This window comes from Zonotrichia leucophrys, chromosome 23 (assembly GCF_028769735.1).
Source record: "Zonotrichia leucophrys gambelii isolate GWCS_2022_RI chromosome 23, RI_Zleu_2.0, whole genome shotgun sequence".
In the NCBI taxonomy this organism is placed as follows: Eukaryota; Metazoa; Chordata; class Aves; order Passeriformes; family Passerellidae; genus Zonotrichia; species Zonotrichia leucophrys.
The window spans coordinates 1,050,001-1,074,270 of NC_088192.1; the positions used below are offsets into that span (position 1 = coordinate 1,050,001).

At 49.7% G+C, this 24,270-nt stretch overlaps 3 protein-coding genes across 11 annotated transcripts in view; all 3 read right to left on the minus strand.

Moving 5' to 3' along the window:
• SRRM1 (serine and arginine repetitive matrix 1) overlaps nt 1-3,774 on the minus strand; it is a 19,953-nt gene extending 16,179 nt beyond the window's left edge. For 8 of the 9 annotated variants that reach the window (XM_064731397.1, XM_064731400.1, XM_064731396.1 and 5 more), the window contains exons 1-3: nt 3,636-3,774; nt 1,221-1,310; nt 271-393 (exon numbers count right to left, since the gene is read on the minus strand). In XM_064731397.1, coding sequence (XP_064587467.1) covers nt 271-393; nt 1,221-1,310; nt 3,636-3,656 — 234 coding nt within the window. In that variant the 5' untranslated portion in view covers nt 3,657-3,774. Of the gene's footprint in view, nt 1-270; nt 394-1,220; nt 1,311-3,635 lie in introns of those variants that run through there. The other variant, XM_064731402.1, reaches the window with a different exon arrangement.
• A 3,174-nt stretch (nt 3,775-6,948) lies between these two features.
• Nucleotides 6,949-12,506, minus strand: NCMAP (non-compact myelin associated protein). The gene is made up of 4 exons (XM_064731622.1): nt 12,423-12,506; nt 7,709-7,803; nt 7,501-7,585; nt 6,949-7,090 (listed from the first exon to the last, which is right to left on the minus strand). The coding sequence occupies exons 2-4, from the start codon at nt 7,791-7,793 to the stop codon at nt 6,949-6,951; spliced, it is 312 nt and encodes a 103-aa protein (XP_064587692.1). The 5' UTR covers nt 7,794-7,803; nt 12,423-12,506.
• Nucleotides 12,507-15,691: 3,185 nt separating this feature from the next.
• RCAN3 (RCAN family member 3) lies at nt 15,692-22,674 on the minus strand. The gene is made up of 5 exons (XM_064731625.1): nt 22,424-22,674; nt 19,437-19,676; nt 18,771-18,944; nt 18,189-18,360; nt 15,692-17,689 (listed from the first exon to the last, which is right to left on the minus strand). Exons 2-5 carry the CDS (start codon nt 19,629-19,631, stop codon nt 17,481-17,483), a joined length of 750 nt encoding a protein of 249 aa, XP_064587695.1. The 5' UTR covers nt 19,632-19,676; nt 22,424-22,674; the 3' UTR covers nt 15,692-17,480.
• Between the last annotated feature and the right edge of the window lie 1,596 nt (nt 22,675-24,270).

Sequence of the window (24,270 nt, forward strand, 5' to 3'; positions counted from 1 at the left end):
CACATCATCATTAGAAAATTGCTGTCAAAGTAACTTAACATGTAACAGCAAAATTAAAACAGTAAGTTTGATTTTTCACCTGAGCAGTTTGCAAACTATGCACCTTCACTAAACTTGCAGCCTTACAGCTGTTACACAGTGAATTTCTTTCAAAAATATACAAAGTAACAAAACCCCTCCTAACTGTACTTGAGAAATTCACAGATTCAATAGAATTCATAAATAATTATGTTACACATTTAGAAACAATATCCACAACAAAATTGTTACCTTCACTTCCAACTGGTTGAATATAAATTCAATTACTACATCATCTTCAAATCCAAGGATTTCTGTTACTCGTTTTGTTATCCAAGGTTTGATTACTTCCAGATTTACTTTGCTCATGTCCACCTGTATCAAAGAGCCAGCAGAAACACAACATTTTTCCTGAATTCCTTCATTGAAGAATGAATTTTTTGCTGCTTCATAACTACCTCAGCCTAGTTTTGTCTCAAACCACTTTGCTGCTGTTCAGCAGAGGTTATAGTCTGATCAAAGCACATCTTTGGGTACCCTTTTATTTCTTCCCTAATGGAGACTTCCCTCTCCTGAACAGCCAAAATTAGAACCTGGAGATGATAACAAAAGTCAAAACATAGCTTCTAGCAAACCCTAATAAAGTACTGGCAGGAGCAGAGAGAGGGGAAAAACCAAAGTGAAACTTGGATTGTGTACGGTTTATTGGTCACTCCCAAGTAAAGAAATGAAATGAAATGAAATGAAATGAAATGAAATGAAATGAAATGAAATGAAATGAAATGAAATGAAATGAAATGAAATGAAATGAAATGAAATGAAATGAAATGAAATGAAATGAAATGAAATGAAATGAAAGTGAGTGATAAAGCAAGTCTTGATCCAGGCTCATCACATCCCCTGTCCACCAGACCCCAGCAATTTGGGGGCTGCATTTAAGGATGCTTAGAACACCAAATTAATCAGTATTTGCTGGGAAGCTGACTTCTTTTGAAGCTGTATGTTACACAAAAGCCTGCTGGTGATATTTAGTACATCAAGCAGACAATTTATATCACTGCTGCACCTGATGTTCAAGGGGACATCCCAAATACCCTCCAGTATGGTTTTAGGGAGGACATTGCTCACATTCCTCAGTTCCACCTGACACCCAGTGAAAAGTGACTGCTGGGTCTGGCTCCCCATTCCCCCACCCCACTTACCTTCTTTTCTAAGCATTCTGCAAACTTCAACTGCTTCAACAGCTTCTTCTGCTTGTTGCTGAAGCGATTGTCCTGCTCTGCACTGGTTCCCTGGAGCACAGCAAACAACAGGGAAGGGTTGTTCAGGATGTGGTTCAGGAGTTCAGCTGCAGGGCCTTCCCCACCTCCAAGGGTTATTTCCCACCTGCCTGCACGTGCACCAGGGAAACCAATCTGCAGGGCTGATTTTTGGTCAATTATTCCTTTCCAGGTGCTTTTCAGTTTGAGCTCTCCCCAGGGGCTGAGGATTTTGGGTGAGCAGCTCCTGAGCCCCACAGTGAGACCTCAATCATATCCCCCCTGGCACTGCCCACAAATTAATGTATTAGCAGCATCAAACTGCCAGGAAAAGGCTTTATTAATTCCTTAATAATAGAAATAAAGTGGTTTTCCTCTGTCCAGGAGCAAAAATGTCCTGTTTGCTTACAGTGACACCCTGAAACCTTTGGGCAGCTTCCCTGGGGCAAAGAGAAGCACAAAGAATGCATTTTATTGATCCTGCTCTGTTAAAAGTTCACCAGCTGGCTGCACTTCCATGGACAGGAGCTGTGGGTTAATTCACTATGGAGGGAAAGGCCTGGAGTCCAGTTCTGGAAAATTTACTGGCAGAGCTTAAACAGAAGCAGGCAGGATTAGAGGAGATGCAGGGCTGCATCTGCTGGGCTGCTCCTGACTGAGGACAAACCCACAGCTGGGGTTTGAAGTTTATTCTGGAAACCAGGGAATTTTATACAGGTAAGTCTCAATGGAAGAACAGGGCTCAGCACAAGCAAAAATATAAATTGTCAAGGAAGTAAATGATAATAAAGAAGAGAAAATCCCAGATTCTAAGTTCACTTTGGTCAGAGGGCACCTGGAATTAGCAATGTAACACATTGCAAAGTCATCAGGTATTGAAAGGGAACAATCCACTGACAGTTCCCAGCTGCTATTCCAGACCATGGGAATCCTAAAGTCTGGCTGTGGCACAGGCACTGCCAGGATTAAAACTCTTTACGACATTTGCAGTCTGTGTGTGGCTTTCAAAACAACCCACAACACTTGCCAGTTCACTCAACAACTCAATGTCCTTTTGGGGTTTTTTTAAATTATTTCACAACCCAGAAGGGAAATGGAAAGGAAGTTTCTTGTTGCTAACACGTGGCAGGCAGCAAAGGGAACCAAACAGGACAGAGCAAAGGGGCTGCAGGAATTTAAAGACAGACAAAATAAGTTTGCACTGACACTTCACAGAAATGTGAAGAACTGACAGAAATATAAATAGGAATTGCTTGGTATGGGGAATCCAAATTGCTGCTCTGCCGCATTTCTGTCATTTCACATTTGGTTCCTCCTGAATCCAGAATAAAACCAGAACAGTTCACAGCCCCATTTCTGTGCCATGCTGCTTCGGTTTTTATAAAATGCCACCTTCCCCAGGCCAGTTTAAAAGAATATTACAGTTCTAATCCAGAGTTTTCAGCCCCAGTAATCCTGCTGTCAATCAACTGTAAACCTTTTAACAACTGCATTACAACAAGTGCAGAATTAATCTGCAATTATTTTTCTCAAGTTAGTCCATGAACACAGAGCTGAACTAAGGGAGGGGTTATGTATGCTGCTGTATTTTAAAAGCACCCTAGCTGCAGGAAATTAAAATATTATGGGCTGAACAAATGAATGAACCTTGAAATTTACATTGGTTCTCAAAAATTATCACGGAAACCCCCCAGATAAGGTCATTTCAATTAACGGAGGAAAAAGATGAAAAGAAATAGACCCTGCGTAGGTTTCATGGTCTCTGCAGAAAATGCAGCTCTAAGACTGGGGAAGAAACTCAAGGATTAAAAACAAAATACAAACGTATGAATACAGCCTAGCTTCTTTTTGCTATGAATACACTTAAAAGCCTCTAAAAAAATCTCAATAAACACAGGGGCAGGGTTGTTTATTTGCTTTGCCGTGGCCACTAAAGAGCGCGGACAGCTCAAACCCGGCCCGGCCCCTCGGAGCCCTTCGGCCCCTCTCCCCCCGCGCCTGGGGGGCCGCAGCGGTGACACGGCCCCGCGTGGGTCGGGACCGTGAGGAACCCCGTGAGGAGCCTGCCCGGGGAGCGCAGCCCCGGGGGCGCCCGCGGAGCTCCCCCCGTGCGGAGTCCGGCCCGGAGCCGCTCGATCCCCGCGCTGCCGCCCGGGCCGCGCCGCCGCGGCCTCTTCCCGCCGCCATTTTCTCCGCGGCGAGGAGCCTGCGCAGGGCGGGGCGGGGGGGCACGGCGGCGCCGCGCGGGGCAGCGCGGCTCCAGCGCGGGCCTGCGGCGGGGCCGGGCGGTGCCCCCGTGCCCCGGCGGGGCCGCCGCGCCGCCCGCCCGCCCTCAGGGCCCCCCGGGCCGGCACTTACGCGGAAGAACCCGGCGTCCATCTTGGCTCCTCCGCCTCCTCCCGGCCGCGGCGCGCGCTGCCGTCCCGGCGTGCACCGCGCGCCCCCTCAGCCGTGCCGGGGGTGTGGGGGGGCGGAGGGAGAGAAGGCGGGAGGGGCGCGAGGGGGTGGGCGGAGCCAGGCACGCGCAGTGCAGGGTTTCCCTGCGCAGCCTGCTGATTGGCGGAGCGCCGGCGCGCGCGCGGGAGCCGGGCCAATGAGAGAGCGCGGCTGCTCCGGCGCGCGCGCGAGGGGGAGGGCCTCAGTGAGTCACGCTCTCGCGAGATGTTGGCGCCCGCAGCTATTGCTGATGTCGGTGTCTCGCGAGATCTCCGGTGCCCTCACGGCTGCGGCTCCCTCAGGGATGGCGGCGGGGTTGGTCCCGATCGTGAGGGCGCAGCCGCCTCAGCCCCCGGCAGCGACCCCTTGGCAATGCCCCTCCGCTCCTTCCCGGAATAACAGAGGTCCCTGGGAGCAAGGCAGGTCTTTGAAGAGGTCACAGAAAAGTTGGGCTTGGAGGGGGCCTCTGGCGGTGTCCCAGCCCAGCCCCTGCCCAGGCAGGGTCAGCAGGTGGCACAGGGACACGTCCAGGTGGGTTTGGGATGTCCCCACAGAGGGAGACTCCAGCCCTCCTTGGGCAGCTGTCCCAGGGCTCTGTCACCCTCATGGCAAGAAGTTCTTCCTCACGTTGAGGTGGAACTCGTTGTGGTTTATTCTATGGCCATTGCTCCTCGTCCTGTCCCTGAACAGAGCCTGCTACCATCCTCTGAGAGCCTTTGGGGATATTTTATGGGTTTATGGGATGCCCTCTCAGCCTTCCCTCCTCCAGAATAACCAGGCCCACCTCCTGCAGTCTCTCCTTATCAGGGAGATGCCCCAGACCCCGAATCATCTTTGTAGCCTCCACTGCACCCCCTGAGCAGCTCCCTGCCTTTCTGGTCCTGAGGAGAAGCCATGAGCTTTCCAGCCCATCCCACTCCTGACAAACTGGTGTGACTGGTGTGGATCACTGCTCTCTGTGGCTCCTTCTGGGATGAATTATGGACACATTTTTGGGAAATAAATTGGTTATGGGGCTCGGGAATAAAACCCAAGGGAAATGATCATATTTTATCTGCTTAGACTTGTAATGATCTGAGTCTTGCATGGCCAAACTTGGGACAGTGCTTGACTCGGTTGCTCAACAGCCCTGGCACTGTGGATGAGGGAGTTTAGTAAAGGCGACAGCTGAAGCTGGAATTGCTTTTATGTTTCTGTTGAGGAACAGGATTTCGAGCCCATGGGAAGGCAGGAGGACACTAGGTGGAGCTCCATGCTCTCTGCTGGGACAAGGAGGATGGAAATCAGGGGGGAGAGCTGAGTTTTGGGGTCAGGACTCACCCAGCAGTGAAAAATTAAACATTTTACCAGAGTATCTGGATCAATGAAATTCCATCTGGAGGATCTGACCTGCTGAAGATCCTGTAGAACTTTCAGGAGGAAAAAACCAACCATTGATTCTTGCAAGGCAGGGCCAGCTGAGGGGGAGCATTCCCAAAATCTGTGAGCTTGGAAGTGGAACCTGGGGGCCAAATCAGGACAGGCTGGATCAGCCCTGATGTTCCCAGGGCAGGGAGAGTGTGGGATTGTTCCTGGAAAGCTGAAATGCACAGCAAATGGCACAGAGCAGGGATTTTTGTTCCTTGGGAAGGTGTTTTGCTTGCTCAGCACGAGCTCTGGGTTTGGCTGCCAGGAGGGGTTGTGGGGCCTCCCAGGAGGTGCCAATGGGATGCAGATTTTAGTGGTGTTTGAATTTTCAGCTGGAGCAATGCTGGTGTGGCCCCAGCAGCCAGTTCTGCTGCCAGCAGTAGTAATTCTGTGAAACTGGAGCTGCCTGCAGTAGTTCTGCTTTCTCTGCTTGTGAACTGTGCTGGCTTTAAACAAAGCAAATGGAAAGTAAACAAAATGTGCTACAAGTGGGTCTGGCTAGAGATGTTAAAAACAACAACAGTGAGATGGGCTTATCTTCCCCAAAAATCTTGATTTTGATCCTATGGAACTGCTCAGAGAACATGCAGAGATAGAAACAGAAAATCAGCTCCTTTATATTTTTTTGGAAAAAAGAATTAGATGTGCATCAGCTGTCCCTTTTGAATTCTTACATCAATTCTCCCTGCCACAAAAAATAAGGTAAAGCACCAGGACAGGAGAAATATTCACAAGGAGATTCAGAAACTTCACAAACAGCTGTCTCAATATTTGGTTTGGAATCCAAACCGTGCTCCAGTTTCAGCCAAAAAAGAATATGGCAAAGTAATTGAATTTAGTTTCTGCACAATAAAAATTAGCAGTTAGTTAAACTGACCTGCTTAAGAGATCCAAGCTTATTGGAAAAAAGTACAAACTATAAAATCTCAGACAATCTGGCAGTGAGTGTGTGACAATGGTGCTCTGTGTTCCCAGCCCGTGGGCTCTGAGTGTCCCTGGGAATTCCTTTGTGCCACTCTGCACACCCACAGCCCTCACACTCACAAAACAGCCTCACTCCGGCTTGGTTTGAGAATAAAAAATGGCTAAAAATAGTTGGGCTGCACCAGAGAGCAAAGCCTTGCAGGGTGAGTGGCAATTGGGGCTGCACCGAGCCTCCCCTGCTCTGTCCAAGCTGGTTTTTCTATTTCCATGCTTATTTTTGTCAGTTAAAGAACTCAGATTTTGTGTAAGACAGAGCATTCTAACACAGCTCCAGCCATGAACCTGGATTGAGAGTGAAACCCCTCAGACACCGAGTTCCTTCAGAAATGGAGAGTTACAGAGTTTATAGAAACAGTTTAAAATACTTGAAAATAAGAACCTGTACATATTTGAGATTAGAAACATGAAATAGGAGTAAAGATAAATACAATTTTGATACCTCCTGTAGTACCCATCAGGTATAAAATAATCCACAAACCTCTTGCATGTAACTCGTAACAAACTCAGGTCCCAGCTGGGTTTGGGGCATGTCCAGACCTTCCCTCCAGTTCCTCAGCAGAACACAGAGGGTGCAGAGTCTCTGAGGGAGCAAAAGCTCCACAACACCTGGGCATCTTCTCTTCCTGGTCTGCCCAGACCCAGAGGAGGCCTCGCTGCCATCCTACACCTCCAGCTGTTATTTCAGTCACTGCAAAAGTGTCCAGACCTCTGGTTTTTCCTCCCAAAGCAGGGAGCCAGGGTTTGTGTCCCCTTACAGAGGGAGCACCAGCTGGCTGCTGCTCCCAGGGCAGTCCCAGCTCCACGGGGTGACAATTCCATCTCTTCTCTGGCAGGGAGCTCCTGGTTACCTGCTCTGCAGGTGGATGTCCACAGGGATGAAGGTCACCGAGGGCTGCTGGGCCAGGCTGTGGCTGCTGTGCCCCACAGGAGGTGGCACTGCCAGCTTGGAGCCCTTGGGTTCCAGCTCCCGCCGCACTCGCATGCGCCTGGCAAAGGTAAAAGGGGAATTGGCACCTGGGCTGGGCTCTCCTCTCCCAGGGGAACTTTTGGGGAGGTTCCCACACAACACAGTCAAACCAAGCTAGGATTTGTCCCAAAGTACCAAAAGTGCTCCCAGAGCATGTGAGCTCTGAGAAGTGAGGGATCAATCTGGGTGCACACTCAGACCTTCCCTGCACCACCAGGAATCCCTAAAAACAGCTCCCACCATGCAGCCCCCATCAGGGAGCTCTTTGTGCTTCCTAAGATCCAGCCACAGAGCCCTGACAGTGAGATTCACTGCAATCAGCACTCTCATGCTTAGATTCTCCTGGAAATTCTCAGCAGCAAGCCCTGAAATGCTCTGTGAGCTGGGAGCAGGGACTTTGGTCCATGCTGCTTTGGCTTGGTCACGTACCTGTTGTATGTTTTCAGGATGAGCAGAACCACTGTGAAAATAACAATCACCCCCACCACGATGGCAGCAACTATTGCTCCAGAGCCTGGCAGAGAACAGGAAGGGAAAAAAGCCATATTTGCAAAGTTGTCACTGTAGTGTTTGAAGTTTGATAAGTTCAAAGTCCACTTAAAACCAAAAAGAGCCACCACCCCAGTCCTTGCCTTACTTTGATAGAGATTGTGTTCCTGGGACTTTGTGGTCACATTCACTGAGAGCTGAGTGTTATTGGTCAGTGGCGTGGCCGTCGTCATCTTGGGTCAGCTGCAGAGGGGAAAGAGGAGTGAATTCCCAAAATCTTAACCCAAATTTCACACTGCTAATTAGGCAACTGCCCACCAAAGGCTCGCTGAACTGGGGTTCTTCATATTTCCATTGTGCTGGAAACGTGGCCCTGCTGAAGGAATGGAAATTCAAAATTGGTGCGATGGAAACTTTGGTACAATATTGGGCAATTTGCCTCAAAATATCCCCTGGTCAGTGGTAATAGAATAAAATAAGATATAAACACAATAATGTATCTTAAATGCTTTGGGATTTTAGATTATCACCTCTGGTTGAGATTCAGATCACTGAGCAAATGAGTGTGGAGGTTTCTGCATCCAGAATTCAGCAATGTCTTGAGGGAAGGGGAAAAACTCATCACAGAAACGTTTAAAAACTCCATTATAAAATAGAATTTAAAGGAGCTTCATTCATCTAACATGGAGAAGAAAAACCATTTAGCTCCTTCACTTGGAGCTCCAAAAGTGTCAGGACAAACAGCAGCCCCTGAACAGGGATATTGCAACGTGGCTGTGGCAGGAGGTTGTGAGTTCAGCCCAGTGTCAGCTCAGGTCTGTTATTGGAGTGGATGAACTTCCAAGGGCACAGCTGAAAACATGCCTGTGTTTTGGTGGGTAGGACTGTGGATCTGGAAAGAGCAGCAGGGATGTTTGCTGGTTTTAAAAGGGTTTTCCAAGTGTCCCTGGAAACCCGAGCCGTTAAAGGGCTCCTTCAGGCCGAGAGGGGTGTGAGCAGCACTTCAAAGAGCCCTCTGGAAGCAGCTCAGCTCCCAGTCCCAGAGCTGGGACACTCCAGCTGCCCCTTGAAAAGTAAATTATCCTTCAGCACTTGATATGGAACTGAATTCCCACTCCAGATGCTGCTCAGTACAGCCAGGCAGGGCTCTGGTGCTCCCCTGGGATATTGTGGCATGGTAACTTCAATTTTACACAGCACAAGATAAACAATAGCCAGAAATAATTCAGTGGAAATCAGTTGGTAATAAAAATTAATACCAATTAAAAACCTGCAGAGCAGGTCAGTGAGGAATGAGAGGGATCAGGAAGTAGCAGGAAGGGAAGTGGTTGGTTGGTGTCTGACTGGGATGCAGGATCAGAACTGCAAGGGTCACTCTTCAAATCTCCATTCCTCTCAAGTTAAAAGTTTGGTTTTCTTCTTTTAATCTAAAAACCAAAATAACTTTGCCACAAGCCTGTAACTGGGTCATTCTCCTATGAGTGAATGATTCCTTTGTTTAGCCAAGGCCAAGTTAATTCAGCAACATGAGCATCAGCTGAAATATTTTGTGTTCAGACTCTGCCCAGCCCTATTGTCCAGCACACACCTCAGAGGGACCTGGGAGCCCCAGAGCTCAGGGACAGCTGTTCCTGTCTCCCCAGCCATCTCCCATATGGAAAAGGGTTTAAATAGTGGCAGCAGAGGCTCGAGAGACTCTTCATGAGAAGCTGATCAAGTGTTCTGGCTATGGGCATCATTCAGAAACAGCCACATCCAGCTCTACCCTGTGGCTCCTGACTCGGGCACTGCAAATGCCAGACCTACAGAAGGCTTTTTTTCCTCCTCTGGCTACCAAAATAAAAACTCCAAATAAATAAGACTGCATATTTTAATATTTAGCCATGAAATATTCATCCTTCCACCTTCCCTCTCAAACCACCTTGGGAATGGGGAGCTGTTTGTGCATGAGTCACCCAGACCCAAAGAATTTTTATTGTCGTAGTGAAACCACCTGTTTATGAAAGGGATTAATTTATCCAGCAGGCTGCACCAATCTGAGGTGAAAACTGCAGCAGGTTGGGATTTTTCTGCTTTGTGAGCTGCAAGGTCAGTGTCTCCAGCCAGGGTGGAAGGTGCCAGTCCTGCTCTTACCTGGAGTCCCAGCTCCATTCCTGCCCTGTGAATCAGCAGGTTACACCTGACCAAGCCTCTGCTGCAAGAAAGACCCAGAAAAGCCCAGCAAAATCCATGGGAACCTACTGATTTTCAGCCTGGATCCTACTCAGTTCAGAAATACGTTTGGAAAATCAGGAGTGCTGGATAAAAGCCATTCAGCAGGGGAGAAGAAGTGGACTTTGCTACAGTAGTCACAGGACATTCTTTGTCCATGACACAGGGCTGCACTTCCCCCTGTGCACACACACCTGCCTGCCCTCTCAGAGCCTCTCATTCACTCTCACTCTCCACACTGCTGCTTATTTTTGCATCCCCACGTTATGGAGCTGGAAATGTTTCCATAAAGTTCAGCTTTGGGCACGTTTCCATTTCAAACACCTTGGCAGATACAGGGGATGGGTTGTTCTGGCAAGGGGGGGCAGTGCCCCCTTTTCCAAAGCCTCCCTTCTGCTGCCCCTGCCCTGCTGGGCTGGGTTTGTTTGTGAGGAGCTGGGGATCAGAGCTCACCTGGCAGTTACAGCACAGGGGCCACAGGGAACAGAGGGGATTGTTTGAGGGTTTTTCCAGGGTGGCTGGACTTGGAGAGGCAGCTCCCTGCCAGGGAAGGCAGGTGCTGGTTAGGAGGACACAGATTTCACCTGGGAAAAGGTGGGGTTTGCATGGAGCTGTTCCTGCCCTCACCTTCCCAGCACCCCGGGAACACCGCCAGGGATTGAGGCGAGCTGTGATTCCAGGCAGTAATGAAAACATTATGTCCTTCAGTGAGACCTGAACGTGCCTGGGTTTACCTTGAGAGGCTCCAAAAAGGGAGGAAGGAGGAAAGAAAAGCCCAGGTTGAAAGTGGCCTGAGGCAAACAACCCTCCCTGTGTGAGCCTGAGTGTCCCCATGTCAGGGCAGCACCTTTACATAAGCATTTTCTCAGGTTCTGGCATGAGCTGCCCAGGCTGAGCTGCTGCTAAAAGACGCATTAAAAGCAGTTCATTGCCTTGCCAAGACAGAGACAGTGGCACAAACTGCAGGCAGCTCTGGGCAGTAGCACCAGCTAAGAACCCCTCAGTAATTTTACCTGCCTGGTTTAGATCATGAGAGGCACCAAAACCCCTCAGCTCCCACAGGTGACAAGAAGTGACAACTGGACCCCCCAAAGGAACACCCTCATTTCTAAAGCCTGGAAATATAAACTTGATAGACTTCTGTCACTGACTCGCCCAGAGCAGTGTCTAAACCAGACTGTGAACTGCACATTGCCCAATTAGATTTTCTTTAAAGCCAGCAATTAAAGGGTCATAGAAAAAGGAGAGAGAGGGGCTTTTAATGAAGGCAGCACAAGGGGGAATGGCTTCCCACTGTCAGAGGGCAGGGATGGGTGGGATATTGGGAAAAACTTCCTTGTGAGGGTGATGAGGCCCTGGCACAGGGTACCCAGAGCAGCTGGGGCTGCCAATGGATCCCTGGCAGTGCCCAAGGCCAGCTTGGAGCAGCCTGGCACAGTGCAGGTGTCCCTGCCATGGCAGGGGTGGCACTGGGTGGGCTTGAAGGTCTTTTCAAACCCAACCTGTTCTGTGCTTCTATATGTAAAGAATTCTGTACACAGTCCAAAGGCTCCACACAGAAATGCAGCTCCTCTCAGTGCTCAGAGCAGCTCAGAGGCAGCTCCAGGATTTCTTGCCTGTTGTTGAATCAGTGAGGCGCCTTCCCTGTGCAGAGCCCTGAGGACACAGAGCAGCTGACACCTCACACTCGCAGCCTGTGCTCCAGCAGAACCCCTTGGCAAACCCTCAGTGCCCCAGCCTGGCACCACAGAGGGACAAGAACTCTGTCAGACCCTGAAGTCACTGGTCTCTGCTCTGCCTTTGTCTCCTGGTTTGTGATCACTAAATCAACCCCTCCTGCCACCCAGCACAATGCACCCCATCAGTGAAAGCTGTTTAGAAAAAGCTACGCTTCCCTTAGCAAGGACTTCCTGGGGCATTAAATACATTAATTACCAGGAAAAACCAGAAATCACCATTTAAACCTGTCAGCAGCTTCAGTGTGTTCCCAAATAATGCAAGCAGTGTAGTTTTGTTCTGTGCTGGAGACGCTCAGTGAACTGTAACACAATGCTCTGAGCTTTCGAGTTCTTTTCCTGTTAAACATTACTCTGCCAGCTCTTTCCAGCACGCCGCTCAGCAGATTGGAGAAAAAAAGTATAGAACAAAAAAAACCCACCCAAACCCACAAACAAATAACCACCGACAAACCCATATTTGTAGTGCCAGGGTTGAATAAGTCAGGACAAGAGATTCAGCGTCCCCAGCGATGAAAGGACACCGCCGGCGATGGAATGAGCTTTCAACAGCCATGCGGGCTTCCCTTCCTGCGGGGAGGAACCCGCGCCAGAGCAGTCCCGGAGCCGTCCCTTGCGGGCTCCCGATTCATGAACAACTGCTCAAGCAGCAGCTGAACAGAAAATCGTGCGAGGACATCTGCTCTCTATTTCCCTCTGGTTTGGAGGCACCGATAAAGAACTCGCGTTTCCCGTGGTACATCCGCGGTGCCTCGCACACAAACCCGGAGGAACCGCGCTCCCACCAGCGCTTGGAACGGGGCGGAAAGGAGCGGAGCTTTGGGGCAGAAAGGAAGAGAGTTTTAGGGCAGAAAGGTTCCAGTTATCCCCATTCAGAGCGGTTCCTACACCCGACCCTCAGCCGGCGCTACTCACGGAGGATGCTGCGGGCTCGGGGCTCCGGCGCTGCCGCAGCGGCTCCGGCTCCGTCCGCCCGCCGGGGCTGCGGGGCTGCCCAGCCCGGCCCGGCCCGGCCCTGCCGCGGGGAGCCCGCTGCCGCTGAGCCGGAGGCAGCCCCGGCACAGCCCCGCCGCCGCCGCAGGTGCCTCCCCGGAGCCGCCCAGCCCGGCCCGGCCCCCGGCGCCGCCTCCCCGGGCCCGTGCGGGGCTGCGGTGCCCCCGATCCCGCCGGGCAGCGGCCGAGGGGATGGAGAGGTCTGGGATAACCCCCCGTGTCACAGCGGGAGTCCCCAGGCTTTGGGGACAGCCCGGTTTCTGCGGCTCTCGCATGCCCAAAGGTCTGCCAGGCACTTCGGGATCCCCAGGCACATCCAGCCCAGAGACAGAATGAGTGGTTTTGTCCACTCGTCAGTGGAATCAAATGGATCAAACTGGAAAGGAATCCTCGCCTTTAACCTGTATTTCGTTGGCTTTATCCTCCAGAGAAGTGTGATCACAGTCCCTGTCTGGATTTTTCCTGTGGACATCACACTTTAGAAAGGGATCTGTTCCCTGCCTGGGCCTGATGCTGCTCCCAAGGGAAACCAGGAAACCACAGGAACAAGGCACAGCCCTCATTCAGGCTCCATTCGTGCTTTAGGGTTGTCAAGCTGCTGTGCAGGAGATGTTTCCCCCAATTCTCCATCTCAGCTGCCCCAGCTGCAGCCAGAGCCACATCACCCACCTCCCTTAGAATGCAACCTGAAACAGGAGAAAAGCTGCTCCCACAGAATCCCACCTCCCTGTGGAAGGCAGCAACAGGGGGTCCTGATGGTCCATAAACATTTCCAGTGGATTTCTTGGGAAGACCAGAGTCCAGTTGGGATGAAAAATGAGGTCCTTCCTTACCTTGCAGCTCTCCCTGTCCTCCTCCAGAAACATTTGTGCCCTTAACACAGCTCATGCTTCACTTTGGTGTCCACCATAGGCTGATTTCCACACAGAACCCACAGAACACAACCACAGAGGCTTTTCCACCAGAAACCAGAGTTTCCAGATCCAATTATTTAGCAAATGTTTTGTACAGCTACAAAGACCCACATTAGTCACTTCCACCTCAATCCCACTGCAGCCCATGCAGCTCCTTAAAAGCAGAGACTGAAATCCCAGCAGGGATTGCTCGCCAATCATCTTTCCAAGGGAATAAATTTCCCTTGATTGATTTCCTTACAATGACTGTCCCATCCTGCATTAACAAGGAGGAGCACGAGGCTCTCCTGGGAACAGGAGGGGTTTCCAGCCACAAACCTTCCCTGGGCTGTATCTCTGGAGAGCAAAGGGGCTTCTTTCAGCACTCAGCAGCCATAACTGGGAAGAGGTATGAATGGAAGTTAATAAAAATAATTAATAACTCGATTTAAGTAGTACAGGAAGGGAGGCAGCAGCCCCTGTGACCAGGCAGCAGCCCAAATAAAAGCAAATGTGAGTTCCCAAAGCCTCTGTGACAGAGACCAGAGTCCTAAATTTTTTGCCCTTTACTACGAGCTAGAGGCACTCACCAGGTTTATACACTGTTAAATGGATTAATAAATGTTTATACACTGTCACTATAAAGCTCTGCTGTCACCATCAGTGACCCAGTTTGTGGCACCAGCCCTGAGCTTATCCCATTAAAGCAGGACCAAAGGAGACTCTGGGATGCTCCATAAAATCCTGATGAAGTCAATGGACATCAAAGGACAAAACATAACTCTGAATTAACTCCAGGCTTACTACAGCATTTCCAACCCCCAGGAAGTGCCACAGCCTTCCGAGGTGTGGAGTGTCAGTGAATTTACCATGGAGCAGGTTTGGACTCCTCCTGGAACAGCTCTGCTGGTTAATCTGCACTTTGCCTGGCCCTGGCAGGGCACACAGAGCTGGAGTGTCTCAGTGAGAACCAAGAGGAAACAGAGATCACAGCAGATATCAAAACCAGCTGAACATTCATTGTGATTGAGTTTGGAACTGAATTGTGAAACCAGGCCCTCCATGCACCCACAGCCTCAGAAATAATTACCAGAGCCCCTGGGAGGGATGAAGGAGCTGAGGTGACCTGTCCCACCAGGAGGGCACAGCTCAGCCTGGCTGCCCTCCCAGTCCCTGTCCTGTGCCTGTGATCCCAACACTGAGCCACAGAGGACAGCAATTGGTTATTTTTATGTTTTATGTAAGAACAAAGCAGACTGCCAGATGTCTTTCCCACTGCCTCACCCGATGCCGCTGATGGTTGGAATATGTTCCTTCAGCAGGGGAATCAAACATTCCCTCTGCAAGCCTGAGCACGCCAAGGTGTTCCAGTACAGAGCCTGGTTCAGAGCAGGATTTGAACACATTGGGTAACATCCCAAACCCAGTGTTTCCTACTCTCCAGGCCCTGCTCCTGTTCTGTGGAGCAGTCAGCCCCTGGGACCCTGGCAGGGCCAGCTGTGGCACACTCACTCACACCTCAGGGTCAGTACCTGCAGCAGGAGAACTCTTTTATCTTGCTCTGCATTTTCTCCAAGGAGATGAAGCTTGGCTGGGGTCTCTTTCCACACCAAGATTCCCTCCTAGCAAGTTTTACACTGAGAGTGGAGCAAATAAACAAAATCCAGTAAAATTCACAAACCAGCCTTCTGTTCTGGGTTCAAAAGTATCCCTAATCCAAACCCAGACAAAAATGGGAATTAAACCTTTCAGGGAATAAATGAAGCAATTGGGATTTTATGCACAGGGAACAAGGCAGAATGAGGAGCTGCAGTCACAGGTTCTCAGTTATAGAACCAAAGCACTCCCATAACTCCAGAACACAAAGAAACAGCACATGTTTCAGCTGCTGCTCAAGGAGAACGTTTTAAAGGAATTTGGGGTATTTATTTATACAAAGTGCAAGCTCAGAAAGGGCTGAGTTGGTGCCTGTGTGCAAGCTTGCTGCTAAAAACAGCCCTCACCAGCAGGTCAGTGACTGGGAGAAAGTTCTGGTGGGGGGCACTGAATCATGGCATGGAGGAATAAAGCAAACTCCAGCCTCATTTGCCAAGGCAGCCTGTCACCCTGGAGTGCAGAAAATCCCTTCTGATATTGATCAGTGGCCTCATTAAAGATTTGGAGCCTGTTTGAATCCTCCTTCCCACCCAAGGTTCCCAAATCCCTCTCGGAGGTCCCTGGCACCCCCATCCCCTCAGCCCAGGAGAACATTCAAGCTGACACCACCTTGTCCTGATGGAACACTGCAGATCCCCAGTGTGAATGGCACTGCATTGTTTTATTTGAAGTGTCTTTACACAATGGAAAGTGCTGGAATGTTGTTCCACATTTTACACATTTATACATCAACACCATCACACTTGATTCTCATTATAAAATTGTTTCTGAAGGTTTTCCATTTACTCCTACTTACAGCAACTTCTACACTGGGGTAGAAATGAAATCATTTAAAAAATAGAAACATCACAGAGAATCCAACCCCGACTTCTGGAATTTCAAAAATCCATAAGCCTGCTGGATAACACAGGTTTTTGTTGGGTTTTTTACCTTTGTTTTAATTCCATGGAACAGTGAGACAGTGAAGCTTGGGCTTGGAGTGATTTCAATACCTGAAGAGATACATAAATGCCACACCTGTGATAGAAGGACAAACCCATTTCCCACCTTTTCCCTCTGTCCTATTCCTGTCTCTGGAGAAAGGACCTGCAGGATCTCACTTTGAAGCTGGTGGCAGGAGGGATCCTGAGCAGGCACAACACAGAGCTGAAAAGCTCCACAGCCATGAGAATCCCTGCCCATTCCTTTTCCCCCTGCTGTCAGCCAAGTGAAAACACTTCTGGAAGTTCAAGAAGCACGTCAGGTACAACTGAAACACACTGAAATGAACCTGAAAAATCTGAATTTCTGAATGATTTCTACACAGGAACATCAGCAGCCTGGTTTGTTCACAAATCATTTTATCTTTTTAAATAGAAAAAAAGAAGAATCTGTCTAGACTAAAAAAGTTTGGCTATAAAATAGCATAAAAGCACAGGAGCAGGTGTTGTTATACCAAGGCATATTTTCCTCCTACTAAAACACTTAACACAAGATCACAAAATCAAAGATCTGTATTCTAAAAGATGCATCCTGGTCTCAGAAGCAGCAGATGCTCTGTCAGACACACAGGAGGCCACACAGAAAAAGTCTTCATGAAAAACAGCAAACAAGGGCTGAAACTGCATAAAAACTGGCTAAGCCAGGCAACTGATTGTCTTTGAAAATACAAAACAGACTGGAGAAGTTAACAATTAACCCTTGGATGTTTTAGCTCCTGCCAGGACCTAACAGTCACTGGGTTTATTCAGAGGTGGGGGCTGTCCCAAGGACTGGGGAGGAACAAACAGCCCCAGATTGTCAGAGAGGATCAGACACAGCACACTCACCAGCTGGATCCGTGTTTCACTCCAGCATTAACTCCCAACGGGGGCTCAGTGCAGCCCCACAGGCACCAGAGCAGCAGTGTTGGTGGTGCACTCTGAGCTTCTTCCTCTGGTGTTCTCCCCCCTGAATTCAGCTCCTCAGTGCATTTGTGCCTCATGTCAAACTACACACACACAGCTGGGATTTCTGAGAAAAGCAAAGGTTAGCCCTCACCTCAGCTGGCAAGGAATCTGAGCATAGAGAGTGCATTTCACTTGTGTTTAACACTAGATTAACTGGAAGCTGTTGGACAGATCAGCTTTTAACTGCTGTACAAGGAACCTGCTGGAACCCACTCGTGGCAGGAGGAGATTATTTCAGCACTTGGAACATCACACTGTACAACAGAGAGCAAAGGGCGACATCTTAAAAAACCAAAACACAGCCAGACTCCCTAATTGTCACTATTTCAAGTCAGGTGGATTTGCTACACTCGGGGGGGACTAGTCCCTAAAATTAAAGTGCTTTTCAGAGCATTGGCATCCAAAATCTTGAACATGAGAGACAACTACAAGTCAGACCTGTTGTGACCTATAGCAGCAGCACAGACAGAACACATGGACTGGCCAGGTGGAGCAGCTCAGCTCTAGCAGGGCATTGTGCCCCCCACCTCCAGGGCACACTCAAAGGCTTTGGAGTCACTCAGGATGGTGGGGGGCGGCTCTGGGCGCCGTGTCTGCAGGATCTTCTGCTTGGGGTTCTTCATCTCCTCCTCCTCCTCAGTCTCACTCTCACACACGTGCACAACCACGCTGGGGGTGGAGTCTGTCCCTGCGTGCAGCTCGTACTTCTCCCCTGGGAGCAGCCAGCAAGAGCAAGGTTAAAAACACCCCCAGGAAAAGCATTTAGATAAAAACCCCTTAACTTCCACAACACAACCAAGTAATCATTCATTCCCACCCCATCTTTAATGTGCTCAGCCTCCACTCATCACCAAATGCCTTAAAACAGTCCGTGTAGCAGCTACAGCACACTTTGAATACAATCAATCTTTTCACTGACATTTAGAGGAAGGGAGGGATGTAAAAATCCCAGGAAGACATCAGAACATGAGCAGCAAACACATCTCTAAGTGACATCATTCTGTGACATTTGTAAACTAAAAGCTACAAAAGCATTTGAGCACATCAAGCCTCCCCATTTCCTGCTTTTCACAGAAAGCAAACACCACATTTCCCAGGAAGCCTTAGAAAGAGAAGAGACTCAGTTTCTTCTCACAGAAAAGGACAAGTTGAAAAACTCCCTCAATAGCTACTTTTGAAGGGAAGTACCAAACAGAAGTAAATGTCCTTACCTGGCCCCAGCTTGGAGACAGCACAGAGCAGGTCATAGTTGATCAGAGGAGTTGCATCTTCACTCTGCTTCCACCCCACTGGGGGAGAGGCAGGGGGGGAAATCAGGAACTGTTTCACAGGTTGTGGAGGAAGGAGGTAGGACTTGTCCCCAATTTCACTGGACACCTGCACCTGCAGGCAGCACAAATATTAATTCTCTTGTTATTTGGTTTATTTCCCCACTAATTCAGCCTAGCTTTAAAAAACGGGTTCAGCTCTTTGTACAACACCTCAGGAAGTGCTGCAGCTCAGAACCTGTGCAGGGGCTGCTGTGGGACCTGTGCCAATGCAACAGGGGCAAATCTCTTAGAAAGAGAATTTGGTACCCACTTATTTTGTTTCAGCCCCTCTGTGTGTCTGGTTTGGTCACTGTCCCAACCAATCTCAGCTCAAGACGAAAACCAAAACTGTGCCCTAAAATGTTGGCACAGCTCAGTGTAACTGTGAGGTGATTTCAGATATTTCCCCCAAATGAAGCTCATGGGCAAAGGAGGAATAAAGGAGCAAGGACAGAGGTGCAAGGTCTCTGTGTCCCACTGTACCTGTGCAAAGTAAAGCTTCAGCTTCTTCCCACTGAACTCGGTCTCGTGCAGCTCTATCCGAGCTCGGGCTGCTGCCTCGGGGTTGCTGAAGTTTATCCTCACCCTCCTGAAGCTCTTGAACAGCTGGAACGTCACCTGCTCATCATAGACTGTGAAAAGTGCTTCAAACCTTTCCTGGAGAGAAACACAAACATTCTCCAGGTGTAAAATGAGCATTCTCACTCCATGAAAAGATATTTTCCTTTACTCTCCTCTCCCAAGTCCATCCATTTCCTGAATCACCTCAGCCTGCACATTCCCCACCTCCCTCCCTGCTTGTAAATCCACACTCAGGGCAGCACAGCTTTGTGTCACTGGTTACACCCGAATCTCCAGAGCAACCCGATGTGAATGAGCCCAGAAACTCGGAATGCACCAGGTGCCACCTAGCGAGAGCTGCCCGGTGCTGCAGCTGCACTGCCCTGTCATGAAAATCGATTTCATGCTTCTGAAATCCAATTAATAATTTTCAATTATGAAATTCAATTAATTTACCAGCTCTCTGATCCACAAGAGACCTCATTTACAGATTTTTTCCCCTCAGTTATGATGGGCATTAATACACTGAAAATCCAGACAAAAATGTTCAATGAACACTGAGAACACCTCACACTCCTTCTCCCTTACCTTCTCCTCCTGTACCTCAAACACAGCCTCGTGAACACTGCAAGCAAAGAGTGAGGTAGGCAAGTCACTGAAATCCATCATCTCTTCCAAATCCTCTTCATTTTCACCAAAAATCATCTGCTCCTCCTCCTCCTGGTCGCTGCTGTACAGGTCTGACTGGCTGTCGCTCCAGGACCTCATGGAATCCCTGAGCATCCTTCCCGCCCTGCAGCTCCTCGGGTGCCAGCTTCCAGCAGGGCCCTGCCAGCAAAACCCAAACGTGAGGAGAGCACAGCTCCCTGCCCGCTGCAAAGGCAAATCATTCCTCAAAGAACAGGAATCTGCACAGAATTGGTTCTGTCCCCACCAATCAGCAGCAGCACGTTCCCCTGCTGAGCATGGAGGGAGGACTCTGCTGCTCCATCCAAGGGAAGATAAAGTCACCCCGTCAGGAAACTGCAATTTCTCCTCCCTTTATTCTGACAGGAATCCAAAATGACAGCGCTGTTCTAGAAGCTTTTCTCCATGACACACTTTACAGTGAGCAACAATTTCTTGTTTAATAATTAAAACCATTCCCTGGGTAATCACAGCAGTCCTCTGGTATCTGAAAAAATAACTTTATTTTATCAATGAGAGCACGTGGACAAAATTAAATCATCTTTCAAAGCTCTCCAAAATCTGAAATCTCCTCATGTCCTTTTCCTGCACCTTTCCCATAGGCAGGAGTACTTAAGGAGTAGACACAGCAAGGAAGACAAAAAATGCAAATAAGCAAAAGACTAAATAAAAAACATCAGGGAGAGAATTATTTTTGTACAATAGAAAAGATTTTTCTGGAGTGGGCCTTCTGCCACCCATCCCTGCAGAACTCCTGAGGTTATCACACTGCTCCTAGCTGAGAGAAAAACAGGTTAATTGCACCAGATCTGGGTTTGGAAGGAGTGATCATTTGTGACACAACACTACAAGAAGGTAGTAAATATATGATGCTTCATTGGCAGTGATCTCATTTGAATATTTACCTAATGAGGGGGGATTAAGTGGGTTAATGACACAGTCACACCTGGGGATGCCAGTTCTGCTGCCCAGCATGGCAGGAGGGATGGAAATTTGGGAGAACAGGCAGCTGGTGGAAACCTCAGTTCTTGTGCTTGCTGATTCATGCAAGGAGGGAAGAGAAGAGGAACAAAAATGCGCCAGCATGGGGAAAACAAAAGGCACCATCTGGCTCTGAGAGATCTGGGCTCATCCAAACAGCAGCAGGACAGACTCCCACATCCAGCCAAGCTCTGCTGGGCTGGGAGCAACATTCCAGCCTTGGCCTGCTCTGATCCCACATTCCTGAGGGATCAAAGCACCCAACCCACCAACTCTGCTTTCCTGACAGCCCAAAGGACGGGGAGGCCTCCAGCAAGGAGAGAGCAACACTGGCAGAGAAAAGGGAGAGTTTGGAAAGTAAACTCCATACTTGGATGAATGGTGAATGAAACGTGGAGTGAGGAACACACAGAGCAAGTGGAGATTTGGTCAGGTCTGAGCCTCAGTGCAGAACAAAGTCAGGGCAGCAGTGGCATTAAACCAAACCCAGCTCAGCACAGAGCTTCTGTAGAAACACACTGGGCTATAGGAGATACTGCAGTCATTTTGTATGTCTTATTTTAATTAAGATTTCATCATAGTTGTGTTATTTTTCATCATAAATCTCATGGTTAATTCTATTTCTTTTCTCAGATAACTGATTTTTCATTACTTCACCCAAATCAACTCAAAACACCTGATGACTGAGCAAGGCAAAAGTCTCCAACATCAGGATGAGACAGGTGAGACTCAGGTATGAATATTAATTAAGAAGTACAGTGAGTGACAGCCCTGTGAGAAGTGATATTTGAACAGACTGGGTAGAACTATTTACTGTGCAATTATTAGAAAGCATCAAAATCAGAAGGACACTCCAAACTTGACAGGTACAGGAATGTGATTATCAGTGCAACAGCCAAACCACTTCAGGAAAAAGGGAATTTCTTCACTTACCTCCTTGGAAAGGTGAGAGTTCCTATTTATAAATTGTTTGATGTGAATGGAGATATGCAAATCTAAGTTATTTATTACAATCAGCTTATTCTTATCATACTATTAACAGCAATAGAGTTATAAACAGTTTCATTGCAATACTCATTAGCAAACTATTGGATCACTTGTTCCCTGATAGATTTCAGATTGAACAGCACAATTTAAAGGATTCCAAGAACTAAAGCCACTGGGATCAGACCTTTCACTAAGTCCTTTCTCTGAGCATTAACACCTGATTATCATTTAAATACCAGCTGACAGGGAAATGCTTATAAATGACAAATGCTTATAAACAAACAATGCTTACAAACAAACTCCCCAACTTCATAGAAGGCTAAAAATCATCTGAAATGAAAGCAAAGCAGCTCCTGCTATGGGGAGCTGTAGCTCTTCACGGGCTCAGGCAGCACCGGGGAGTTTTCCTTGGCACCCTCTGGAGCAGCAGCTCATTCACGGTCACATCCCACCGCTCAGGGAGTGTAAGGGCTGGGAACGGTGGCAATTTCCACAGGAGCAGTTAAATCTGCTCTGGCAGGGAGAAAATCCTTCCGTGGGAGGGCGGGGATGCCCAGAGCAGCTGTGGCTGTCCCTGGATCCCCAAGGCCAGGCTGGGCACTGGGGCTGGAGCAGCCTGGCACGGTGTGAGGTGTCCCTGCCATGGCCGGGGTGGCACCGGGTGCGATTTAATCCTTCCCACCCGAACCATGCCGCGATTCCAAACCCTGGGGACCCCACGGAGCTGCCCTGGCTCAGTGCGCCGGGACAAGCCCGGCCCGGGGGCCGGAGCTCGGCTGCGAATATTCTTTAATTCAACCCCCAAACGCTCCATCTCCGCCCTGAGCGAGAATGAAAACAACTTCCCCGCCCGCACCCACGGCACGGCCCGGCCCGGTACGGCCCGCGGGCGGCTCCGGCGGGGCCGCGGCTCAGCTCACCTGCGGACGGCTCTGCCTGAGGGGCGCCGGGGACGCGCAGGGTCCGTGAGCGGCGTCGGGAGCGCGCGGGTCCCGCGGGTGTCCGTGAGAGGCGTCGGGAGCGCGCGGGTCCCGCGGGTGTCCGTGAGCGGCGTCGGGAGCGCGCGGGTCCCGCGGGTGTCCGTGAGAGGCGCCGGGAGCGCGCGGCGCCCGCGGGTCCCGGGGCGGGGCGGCGGCGGGAACGCGCCTGCGCGCGCGTCTTCCCCCCTCCCGCCGCCCCCGGGAGCTGAGGGTGTGTGAGGGGGGTCGGTGACCCGGATGGAGAGAGGGAGAGGAGGGAGCCGTGAGGCGGGAGGGAGCCGGGGCTCTGCGCATGCCCGGCGCCGTGAGGGGTCGCGGCGGGTCCGCTCTCCTGAGGGGCCGCGCGGTCCCGGCCCCGCCGCCGCCTACCCCGGGAGGTTCCAGGGGAGCCCCAAAAATGCTCCGGGGACACTTCGGGCGGTGTTTGTATGGCACTGTGGCTCTGAGCCAGCCCTGGAGAGGCCCCGAGGAGCGGCCGTCCAGGCTCCCTGTGGGAATGGCTGAGCTCAGAGCGATGAGAATTTATTTTAAATGCTGCAAATCGCCCTCGGAGCAGCTTCCGGACGAGGGGCGGCGGCTGCTGTGGAGGAAGGAGCTGCCCAGAGCAGCTGGGGCTGCCCCTGCATCCCTGGAGTGCCCAAGGCCAGGTTGGACATTGGGGCTGGGAGCAGCCTGGCACAGTGGAAGGTGTCCCTGCCATGGCAGGGGTGGGATGGATGAGATTTAAGGTCTCTTTCAACCCAAACCATTCTGGGATTCTTTGATTCTTCCCCTGGCATCGATCGGGATGGCTCTGCCATCAGCCTCGGCCAGCTGCCAGCTGGGAACAGTGACAGTTTGTGTCCTCCTCAGAGTAAATCACAGCTTAATCCGGCCATGAGATGGCCCAGACAGCCATCATCTGAGCTGGCTGATACATCAGTGCCTGTGCACATTTACCTCTAGAAAGAAAGCACAAACCAACATCCTTTCTTTGGTTTTTCACAAAAAACCCACACAAAACTATTGAGTTTCACTGACACTAATATCGAGTGCAACAGCTTTGTCCTTGCTTGGAAAGGCAGAAGACAGCGTGGGTTGGTGATAGAAGTAGTGAAATTTCTGTGGCTGAAATATTTTCCTTTAAATTTCAGAAACAGACAGAGAGAGATGCTGAGCTGGGCTTCTCTATCAGGATTTGTCCCTTTCCTTTGGAAGAAAACAGCCCAGCAGATGTCACTTCAGGAAGGTAGGATCAGTCTCCCCTGTCCAGGTAAAACATTCTCCAATTCAGATGCAGTGCAAATCCAGGTGTAACAGGTTACCCTCCATCCTCAGCCCTCCCTTGCTGCAATCTCCTGCTTTATCGATTCAATACCACATTTTCCTCCCTGGGCAACAATAGATTCTGCTTTAATACCACTAACTGCAACATTTGTGTCCACTTCAGTGGCATTTAAAATACTTTGTCTCCTGCAATAACACCTCGTTTGTAGCACTCCTGTAACACTCCTGCCATCAATGGCACATCTTTGTATCAGCACTTAGAACACTTGTAATAGAACCCTCTAATCTTTGAATGGTGGATGTTAACAAAGGAATTTTATCAGAAATTCTAGGGATTTAGGGAATCCAGGATTCAGTGAAGTGCAGCTCTAACACCGAGGCTGCCCTTGGGTTGTCTCTTCTCCCTTTGTGGTTTGGGACCCCAAGAGATACATTTAATTAAAAGTGTCCTGAGGGTTATCCTCTGCTTCTCCCCGTGGACTGCAAACCCATCTGGTGAGTGTTAATTAGGTTGGCAAGCA

Excerpts from the sequence above, each read along its gene's own strand:
- RCAN3 (XM_064731625.1), bottom strand. The coding sequence starts at position 19,631 with ATGCTCAGGGATTCCATGAGGTCCTGGAGCGACAGCCAGTCAGACCTG. Across the intron at positions 18,361-18,770 it reads TGAAGCTTTACTTTGCACAG|GTGCAGGTGTCCAGTGAAAT; the intron begins GTACAGTGGGAC and ends TGCTGCCTGCAG. Across the intron at positions 17,690-18,188 it reads TGTCTCCAAGCTGGGGCCAG|GGGAGAAGTACGAGCTGCAC; the intron begins GTAAGGACATTT and ends GGCTGCTCCCAG.
- NCMAP (XM_064731622.1), bottom strand. The coding sequence starts at position 7,793 with ATGACGACGGCCACGCCACTGACCAATAACACTCAGCTCTCAGTGAAT. Across the intron at positions 7,586-7,708 it reads GGAACACAATCTCTATCAAA|GCTCTGGAGCAATAGTTGCT; the intron begins GTAAGGCAAGGA and ends GTTCTCTGCCAG. Across the intron at positions 7,091-7,500 it reads ATCCTGAAAACATACAACAG|GCGCATGCGAGTGCGGCGGG; the intron begins GTACGTGACCAA and ends TACCTTTGCCAG.